Source organism: Myripristis murdjan, chromosome 18 (assembly GCF_902150065.1).
Source record: "Myripristis murdjan chromosome 18, fMyrMur1.1, whole genome shotgun sequence".
NCBI classification, from domain to species: Eukaryota; Metazoa; Chordata; class Actinopteri; order Holocentriformes; family Holocentridae; genus Myripristis; species Myripristis murdjan.
In genome coordinates this window covers 3,689,060-3,699,436 of record NC_043997.1, presented here as the reverse complement: position 1 = coordinate 3,699,436, position 10,377 = coordinate 3,689,060, and the positions used below count along the sequence as shown (strand labels likewise).

Here is a 10,377-nt window from a genome sequence, read left to right as displayed (position 1 = left end):
GTATTTAGTGAATCCATTCTTCCCTCCACCCGAGCAATGTTTCCTGTCCCACTGGCTGCAACATAAACCCAAAGCATGATGGATCCACCCCCAAATTTAACAGTTGGCAAGGTGTTCTTTTCATGAAACGCTGCTCCTTTATCTCCAAACATACCTTTGCTTATTGTGGCCAAAGAGCTATAGAGCCTGAAGGTGCAGCAGTGTGGTGTTACATACAGCTGCAGCAGAGCCGTGTGTGTGGTGAAGACTGCAGTTCTTCAGTGCAAGACACAGTTGACAATAGACGACTCCACTTAAAAACTATATAGTGTTGCTGAAGTGACAATACTTGAACATGTCTCCTAAATCAAAGTTTAGCCATTTAATTGCAAACCTTTCATAATCAAAGAGAGATATTTAGAAGCAGCTCAAACTGAGGACACTCTGGCAAGTGATGTGATCAAATTAGTTCTAACAAAGGCACGACTGTGGATTTTTCTCCACATGCTGAAATATAAAATTGGATTCTGGGGTTTGTAGCAATGACAGTGTGGAGGACAGAGGCTTAGAAATGTTTCATCTTTCATAGTTTGTTATGAGGTTCAGCATGTACAGCTTTAGGTAGATCTTAACTAGAACAGACAAGCTATATGACAGACAGCTATATAAAATCATCACCTCTCATCACTCCAATACTGTTTGAATACAACAGTAGAACCCAGTTCACCACCAGACCCAATGCAGCCAGCAAGCAAAGGCGAGGTGAAGCCGATGACAGATGAAGAGCATCAGGGTCGTGCACGATCAGAGTGTCAGGAAAGAGAACAATGGGTCAACAAAAGAGAATTCATTTTGGCCGTGGCTGGAACAATCGTTGGTCTGGGTAATGTGTGGAGGTTTCCCTATCTGTGCTTCAAAAATGGAGGTGGTGAGTGTCTAAAAGATGAAACTTTCACTCTTATAACTGAAAGTACTCAGAAGAAGTGCATGAATTAAATTAAAATTTAGATTTCATCTCAGTATTACTACAGTAACAGTCTTTATTACAAATGTAATGTGTGTTGCATAAATTTGCCTCCTTTTTCCTACAAAATTTTTCACATTAGGAGTTTTCTTGGTCCCGTATGTCCTGTGCCTGTTTACCTGTGGAATCCCCCTTTTCTTTTTGGAGGTGTCTATGGGACAATTAACCAGTCAGGGTGGAATCACATCTTGGAGGAAAATATGTCCTGCCTTTCAAGGTACTCCTAGTTCAGCATACAACACAGTAAACGCAGTACTTTCACACTGTAAATGGTAATATTTCGCATATCTGCAGATAATGACACGTTTTTGCCGATAGGTATAGGCTACGGTAGTCAAGTGATCCTGCTCTACGGTGTCATATATTACATCGTCATACTGGCTTGGGCCTTCCTTTATCTCCTGTTCTCCTTCAACACCGAGCTTCCCTGGGCCAGCTGTAACAACACCTGGAACACAGGTACACACACCTGTCACGTCGTTTTCATGTTAATATTCCTGACATTTTGGAAGCCAAATTTTTGAACTGATAAGTAATTTGCACTCTTTTCTTTGTCTTTTCTTATCTTTCACTTGGAAGGGTTATTTCTGTCCAACTAAAGGCTGTAATAATAATAAAAAAAAACCATTAGGTTAGACAGGTGCATATGTGAGGATCCAGAAGAAAGTACAGTGGCCATGGATTTGAGTGCATTAGGACATTTTTATAATCCTTGCGCTCCACACAGTGTGCGACCCGACGCGGCGTACCCAGCATCGTTTTATTCGTTTTTATTGTGTCTATTGTGTCATACACTGTGTCATACACTGTGTTTTTTACGGGTCAATGTGAGACCAGGTGTGTGGACCAAGTATGTGGACTAAGAGCTCACTTGCACAGTTATATGGACTTGTATGTGTGATAACGCTATCATTAGCACTCCTCTGGCAAGAGATAGCTGGACACAATGAAGGCTCTGGTAGCCGCCTCACTCTTAGCCGTGAGCTCCTTCTTTCCTTGCGGACCTCCGCTAAGGGAGACGTACCAGTGGCAATTCCAGATTTGGTCAGAGGATAATATCTCATCACTTCAAGCGTGTTTTGAATGCACCTACTGGAACTGTTTTCTAGGTGCTTGTGATGACACTGATGAATTTTGTGATACTGTTTCTTTTTATGTTTTGTTTTGTACAGACTCTGTCATTCCAACAAAAAAGGTTGTTATCTATTCAAATAACAAACCCTGGGTTACTAGAGATCTCAAATTAATTATTAACAAAAAGAAAAGGATCTTCTACACGGGTAACTCTTTTGAGAAAAAGTCGGTCTCAAGAGAGGTGAGAAGAGAAATTGCCAAGGCTAAAGCTAGTTATAAGAATAAGATAGAAATGCAGTTCAGCAGTGGAAACATTAGAGCAGCCTGGCAGGGTTTGAAATCAATGGCCTCCATTAACCAGTATGCAGAGGAGGCCAGACAACTGGTCTGTATTAACGGAATAAACAATGCAGATTTGCCTGGTACGTTTAATAGTTTTTTCTCTCATTTTGAAAGGTCTGATTTTACCTCTGAAGTTCATATGTTGAGGGATTCTCTTGTACCGCAAAAAGATTTTGTAATACCACAAGACAGGGTCACCGGCTTACTAAAGAAAACAAATATAAGGAAGGCGGCCGGCCCCGATGCAATTTGCAGGCTCACTTTAAAATACTGTGCTGACCAGCTCAGTGGAATCTTTTCGAGTCTCTTTCAGCTGTGTGCTGATCACTGTCAGCTTCCGTCCATTTGGAAAACCTCAATAATAATTCCAATTCCCAAATCAAAAAAACCCAGAGAGCTAAATGAATTCAGACCGGTTGCTTTGACGTCTCTAGTAATGAAAACCTTTGAGAGAATTTTGAAAGATGAGGTTATGTCCTTGGTGTCTGACAAACTTGATCCCTTGCAGTTTGCCTATCGGGCTGGAAGGGGGGGTAAGGATGCAAAGGTCTTCATCCTAGATAGGGTTTACAAACATCTGGAGAAACCCCAATCTCATGTCAGGCTTCTATTTGCAGATTTTTCTTCAACAAGATGCAGCCACATATTTTAATAAACCAGCTTTCATCTTATTTTAAATTACCTGATCACTCCTCACTATTATTTTTAAATTTCTTAACTGACAGGAAACAGAGTGTTTTAGTTAATGGCACTTTGTCCGATTTCCTAGCTTCAAACACAGGTTCACCTCAGGGTTGTGTTCTGTCACCCCTCCTCTTTATCCTGTATACAGATAGCTGCAGGTCTGATCAAGAAGGCAGCTATTTAGTGAAATTTTCTGATGATACAGCACTTTTATCTCTTCTTCAAGGCTCAGAGTCTGACCATGGTAGCGCCCTCCCTGACTTTGTCAACTGGTGCGACGAAAACTTCCTAGACCTTAATGTGTCGAAAACAAAGGAACTTGTTATTGACTTTAGGAAAAACTGTGGAAAATTGGAATTAAGTATTATTCATGGTGACAATGTTGAAATTGTTGATACATATAAATATTTAGGAACTATGTTTGACTTGAAATTAAGGTTCAATATTAATACAGAGAGTATTGTGAAGCGAAGCCAACAGAAGGTTCACCTGTTGAGGCTAAACTCCTTTAATGTGTGAATGGAAATTTTATGTATTTTTTATCAGTCCTCTATTGAAAGCATCTTAACATTTTCTTTTATTTGCTGGTTTGGGGGCCTCTCTGTCAAGGACAAGAACCGCCTCTACAATACTGTGAAGACTTGTTCCAAGATAATTGGCACCCGCCAAAGAGACTTGTGTACCTTGTGGGAGAGGCAGGTGGTCAAAAAAGCAAGAGGAATAGTTTCCCTACCTGACCATATCCTGTCCTCCTACTTCATCTTAATGCCTTCAGGCCGTCGGTTTATGGCGCCACTTGTGAAAACAAATTGTCTGTCAAAATCTTTCATTCCTTGTGCCGTCAGGCTGCTGAACCTCGATGGTAGTATGTGGAATGAATAAAAATGTACTCCATTTTCTTGGAGCTTGTGTTTGACTGCACCAAGCCCACAATGCTGTGCACTGTGCATTGAATGGCCTGTTGAGGCTACACTGCTGCTATTATTGTATTTATTATCATGTATTTATTTATTTTTAACATATTTATGGTCCATTACTAAGTGTCTGTGGGTATCGGTGCCATATACTGACTGTCCCTGCCTGGTATTGTTCTGTTTTGTCTGTTTCCTCTTTTTCTTCTTTTTATGCATAGTCTGGGTACACCGCTAAACCGAATTGCCCCTAGGGGATAAATAAAGTTGTCTGATTCTGATTCTGAAACAGTTTTTGGAGGATGAACTTTAGTTTTGGACACTTCTGGTGACCAAATGGTGACCAGAATTATAATACACACACACACACATGCACACAAAATATACAAGACTTATACAAGAACTTTTCATCAACATGTTAACAAAATACCATTCTCCCTTGTTATTCTTACTCTCCCATGATAAGAGAACTGCATTGATTTGGCTCAGAATCACACAGCAAATGGACAGATTTTGGGGAATGCAACATCTTCGGTTCAGGAATTCTGGCAGTACGTATTCACATTTACATGATCAGTGAAGGAATTGTTTTACACAAGTGAGAAGCACAATTTCCTAAACCTACACTGATATTTATATGTTTAGAAGAAGGATCTTGGGCTTGTCTGGAGGAATCGAGGAGATGGGTAGTATGCGCTGGGATCTGGCTGGGTTTCTTCTGCTAAGCTGGATTATCTGTTTCTTCTGTGTCTGGAAAGGAGTCAAGACTTCAGGGAAGGTGAGTTCATACCCTACCCTTCTTACCCTTACCCAGTTCTCTCTTTTCTCATTTTTTATGTTTTGTTCCTTTTGCATTATGCAATATCTGATGTAAATAATTGATCGTAGTAGTTGTAACTTAAAGGTAGGCTGCAATATAATGCTATCACCATTAAGATGCACATTTGCCAAAGTGTTAATTGAGCTTAGTTGTAAATAATGTGTAATTGCATAGCATGTTTAACACTGCCTGTTAAAAATGCAGCATTGTATTGTATGCGTCATAACATTCTCCCATTTATACATTTGAGTATATAGTATAGTATAGTTAGGGCCAGCCCAAGTTGCCCTGGACCAGCCCTTAGTTATGCTGCTATAGGCCTAGACTGTCAGGGGACTTCATATCATGCTCTGAGCACTTTCCTCTTTTCTAATCTTCCTCTTCCCTCTTCCTTTCATCTTCTTCCTGTCCTCCTCTATATCCCCCCTCCTTTTTACTCAGTGCATGCTATTGTTCCAGAGTCCTCTGCCCCTTTGCTTTCGCTGTGCTTTTTGTGTCTTGTCTAGGCTATACTGTCCTGCTCATCCTGGAAGGTCATCCAGCTGCAGATGAGAAGGCTGGATGCTGCGTGTCACTTCCATCTAGATTACCTGTTTAGGATACTCTGCTGTTTCTGTTGTTGTCTGCTGTCCCAGTTTGTCGTTATCTCCCTGTGTCTGTCTCATTGTCTCTCTCTCTTCTGTCTCCACCCAACCGGTAGAGGTAGATGACCGCCCACCCTGAGTCTGGTTCTACCTGAGGGTTCTACCTGTTAAAGGGGAGTTTTACCTTGGCACTGTCGCCAAGAGCATACTCAGGAGGGAATCTTCTACTATAATCTGTAGAGCGTGGTCTTAACCTGCTCTACCTGTAAAGCGTCATGAGATAACTTCTGTTGTGATTTGATGCTATATGAATAAAGTTTGATTGATTGATTGATAATCTGTAATGATAATCTGTAATGAAATTTGACCTCTCCTCTTGTAATTGTTGTATTTTGGTGGTTCTCTCTCACAGGTCGTCTACTTCACGGCTACTTTTCCCTACGTGATGATAATAGCTTTGCTGATTCGAGGTCTGACGTTACCAGGAGCCTCAGACGGCGTTCGATTTTACCTCTCTCCCAATCCAGGCCGCCTTGCGGATCCTCAGGTGGGATTAAAGACTGAACAATACATTGTTGCACTTAACACTAACATTTCAGTTGTACTGTATAATCATGCCTATTGTTTGTAGACACTTTCCTGTATAGGTGAGTAACTGTTCTGAGGCCTGATTTACAGTCAGGTCCATAAGTATGTGGACAGTAACACAATATTTAGGTATCCAAGCGCAGGGTGGCTTCCAGTACCAGTGGTGCTGGGAACCCTATTAGTTTCATTTTTTTTTTTTTTTTTGTTATTATTAACACCAAATTTGGTAGCCCAGTGACACATAGGACGCTGAAGGTTTAAATTTGGTGTGAATCAGCCGCTAGGTGGCGCTGTTATGCTCATATATTTGCATCTTGAGAACACTTGGTCCCATTTACACAAAACTCAGGGCAATACTTTCCCATACCTTAATGAGACTGTCTACCAATTTTGCCGCAAATTGGCCACTCCACAGTGCTTTTTCCACAAAAAATAACTTTTTTTTTTTTTTTTTAAATTGTCTATGACAATAACTCCTTATGCTCCATTTGGCCGTCAAGCAAGAGAGAAGAGCTGGTCTGTTCCACAACCAGGATGAAAACCGCATTGTTCCTCTTCAATCTGAGGTTCGACTATCGGTCGAACCCTCCTCTCCAGCACCTTAGAGTAAACTTTCCCAGGGAGGCTGAGGAATGTGATACCGCTATAATCTGCACACACCCTCTGGTCCCCCCTTTTAAACAGGGGAACCACCACCTCGGTCTGCCATTTCTTCGGCACTGCCCCAGCCTTCCACGCAATGTTGAAGAGGTGTGTCATCCACGACAGCCTCTCAACACCCAGAGCCTTCAGCATTTCTGGATGGATCTCATCAATCCCCGGGGCCTTGACACTGTGGAGGTGTTTGATTACCACAGTGACTTCCTCCCTAGAGATTGACGCTGATCCCCCATCATCCTCCAGCTCTGCCTCTACCCTAGAGGGCGGGTTAGTTGGGTTGAGGAGTTCCTCAAAGTGCTCCTTCCACCGCCTGACAACATCCTCAGTTGAGGTCAACAACATCCCATCCCTGCTGTATACAGCCTGGATGGTCCCCCGCTTCCCCCTCCTGAGGTGCTGGATGGTTTTCCAGAAGCACGTTGGTGTCGACCGAAAGTCCGTCTCGATGTCTTCTCTGAACCTCTCCCACACCCACTGCTTTGCCTCCCCCACAGCTGAGGCTGCCGCCCTTCTGGCCTGTCGGTACCTTGCAACTGCCTCGGGAGTCTCCCGGGACAACATATCCCAGAAGGCCTCCTTCTTCAGTCGGACGGCTTCCCTGACCACCGGTGTCGACCAACTATGTTCGAGGGTTACCGCCCCTCGAGGCACCCATGACCTTCAGACCACAGCTCACAACTACAGCTTCAGCAATGGAAGCTTTGAACATTGCCCACTCTGGTTCAATGTCCCCAGCCTCCACAGGGATGTGGGAGTTAAAGCTACATTAAAGTTAATAAGATAAGAGTGATTTGAAATTTTAGGTTGCTTTTTTTATTTAAATGTCATTTGGTTAGGAACCACTAAAGCAGAGTAATCATGAATGTAATGCAAGACTAGTAAAATGTAAAAGGTGAGAAAAAAGATAATACAACTAAAATGTTTCATTGTTTGTTTTAAGGTGTGGATGGATGCTGGAAGCCAGATATTTTTCTCCTATTGTGTGTGCGTAGGTTGTTTGCAGTCTCTGGGAAGCTACAACAAATACCACAACAACTGCTACAGGTAAGCAAAATTAGATTATTTGTCTGTATTTTCTAATTACCTCCCTCTTGTTCACATGACTCAGGATACACACTCATCTTTCTCACTTACAGAGACTCATTTGCCCTGTGCCTGCTGAATAGTTTAACCAGCTTTGTGGCTGGCTTTGCAGTCTTCTCTGTTCTTGGCTTCATGGCGAAAGAGTTGGGTGTCGACGTCTCAGCAGTGGCTGAATCAGGTATTTGATTGTTTGCGATGCAACACAATTACATACATGATCTATTATTTTTTATACATGCTGATTGGAGGGGTCAAAATGAAGCAGCTCTCCATGTTAAATGGCTCTGAGCATTTCAATGAGGTTGGAGCTGAAAGCTGCATCACCTATGGGGCCTTGGCTAACACTCTGCATCTGGCATGGATTACTTTCAGGGCCTGGCCTGGTGTTCATCGCCTACCCTCAGGCAGTATCCATGATGCCTGTTCCCCAGCTCTGGGCTGCGTTCTTCTTTATTATGATCATCCTCCTTGGACTGGACACTCAGGTGCATGGTTAGCATTAGATTGTGGTAAATACATCTTAATAGGATGTAAGCTTGAGGAGCATTGTGTTTGATGCTCTTTAGTTATTTTTCTTTTGATGAGTAACGAGGTAAACAAATGGACATGAAAACTTTGTCCCCACAGTTTGTGTCTCTGGAAGGCATTATCACAAGCATATCAGACATGTATCCCTCCGTCTTCTTGACTGGTTCTCGACGTAAACTACTTCTGCTGGCCGTAAGTGTCGGATGCTTCCTTGTTGGACTGTTGATGGTCACTGAGGTAAGTCAGTTTATTTTTTTATCATGTGTAGTTTAAAGTAAGAATGAAGCCCTAGATGCATTTATATCTCTTGGTCTGTCTGTCTGTAAGTTTCTTCCTCTCTCTAACTCTTGCAGGGTGGACTCTATATATTTCAGCTGTTTGACTTCTATGCTTGTAGTGGAATGCCACTGATGTTTTTTGCAATTTTGGAACCTGTTTGTTTGGGATGGGTGTATGGTGAGTTACAGGATGTTGTTATTCAAAGACAGTTACCATCCATCAAAGTTACCATCAAAGACCATTAAGAGTACTTACAAAGGCTGTAGAAAGCCTTTAATTAAAATCTACATCCATTTTCACGTGAGGGTTGCATTCATTTTACAAACCTACATTTGACTGGTGTTACCAGCACTTATACAACATCACTAGATGATACTGCTGATTATATTCAACATGGGTTTTATCAGAATTTTTGCCATCATGACATTATGATGTGCTCAGAATTACATCACTCCAGTCACGGTTACAACAGCTGACTATGAATATCTGTCTCCAAGGTGCCGATCACTATTACGATCAAATTCAGGACATGCTTGGCTACCGCCCTTGGCCCTATATGAAATACTGTTGGAAGTACATCACACCGTCTGTCTGCACAGTAAGTAAATATGGAGTATGAAGACTTCTCTAAGCCTGCGGACAATGGAGAGATAATGGGGTAAAATGAGTGGGCTATGCATCTGTAAATAAATGTATACCGACCCAGAATTACACAATTAATGTGGCTCTGACTGTCATCTTCTTCTACGAAATGAAAACCTGCTTTTCATTCATGTTTTCTGTCTCTTTGTTTCACTCAGGGCATATTGCTGATCTCCCTGATCAAGTTCACCCCTCTGAAATACAACAACACCTACCAATACCCCTGGTGGGGCTACGCCATCGGGATATTCCTTACTCTCTCTTCAGCTCTCCTGGTTCCTCTGTGGTTTCTCTACAGTTTGACTGTAACCCCAGGGACCCTGAGACAGGTAGTCTGCATACTGAACAGCTTTCACATGTTAGCTTTGATCACCACAAGTGGGTTCTGACCAGCTCTTGGATGTGATGGGAAACAAAAACATTTTAATTAGCTATGTGTATTCATGCCATGTTTCTGCGTAAATTGATTTGCATCATATGTATTACATTTTATTTTAGGTTTATGGAAAAATTACTTGAAACTTTACTTGGAAACAGAAATTGTTGTCATGTCCCTTTTCATTTGACTCTGTTTAGCCAGTTCTGGGCTCAGAGTCAGACCTTGGAGGTGGTCCCAGATATTCTTGCAGGTGGAATATCTCCCTTTTTAGACCATCTCTGCTGTGTTTTCTACCCTGATACTGCCTAGAGGGATAAAAGTGGCATGAGTGCCAGGTTTCATGGGGCCCATATTGTGTTTAATGTAATGCAGTATGGATTGCAGTAGTGGAGAGTTAACGGGATCTTTTCTTTCCCTCCTCCTTTCAGAGACTCAGAGTGTTATGCACTCCAGCAGAGGAGCTGGGCGGCTCGTCGGCAAAGAGAACAGTCGACTCTGAGGCACGTCACTCCTTCACAAAGAGTGAAGCGTTCCCCTTGAACACGACTGAAGAACCCACACATGCTGTTTCTGACAGTTATTGTTTAGAATGAAAACAAGAGCGCTGAGATATCGTGAGAAAGATGTTGGTGCATCAGACAGGCTGTCATAAACATGGGGGACTATTCTGTTTTTTTTACAACTTCCGACTCTTCTTTTAACATGGAAATTATTTTGTGAATCACTTTAATTTGTTTTACCAAAATAAATAATAAATCACCTCAGGGAAAACTATATTGCATAAAAGATCGTTATTGTTT

General features: G+C 42.0%; 1 protein-coding gene across 1 annotated transcript; it reads left to right on the top strand.

The window, feature by feature from the left end:
- The first annotated feature begins 717 nt into the window (after positions 1-717).
- LOC115377004 (sodium- and chloride-dependent GABA transporter 2-like) lies at positions 718-10,170 on the top strand. The gene is made up of 14 exons (XM_030076857.1): positions 718-907; positions 1,086-1,220; positions 1,322-1,462; positions 4,481-4,565; positions 4,660-4,792; positions 5,831-5,965; positions 7,607-7,710; positions 7,803-7,927; positions 8,122-8,234; positions 8,377-8,514; positions 8,631-8,733; positions 9,054-9,154; positions 9,357-9,527; positions 10,006-10,170. The coding sequence occupies exons 1-14, from the start codon at positions 718-720 to the stop codon at positions 10,168-10,170; spliced, it is 1,839 nt and encodes a 612-aa protein (XP_029932717.1).
- Positions 10,171-10,377: the final 207 nt, after the last annotated feature.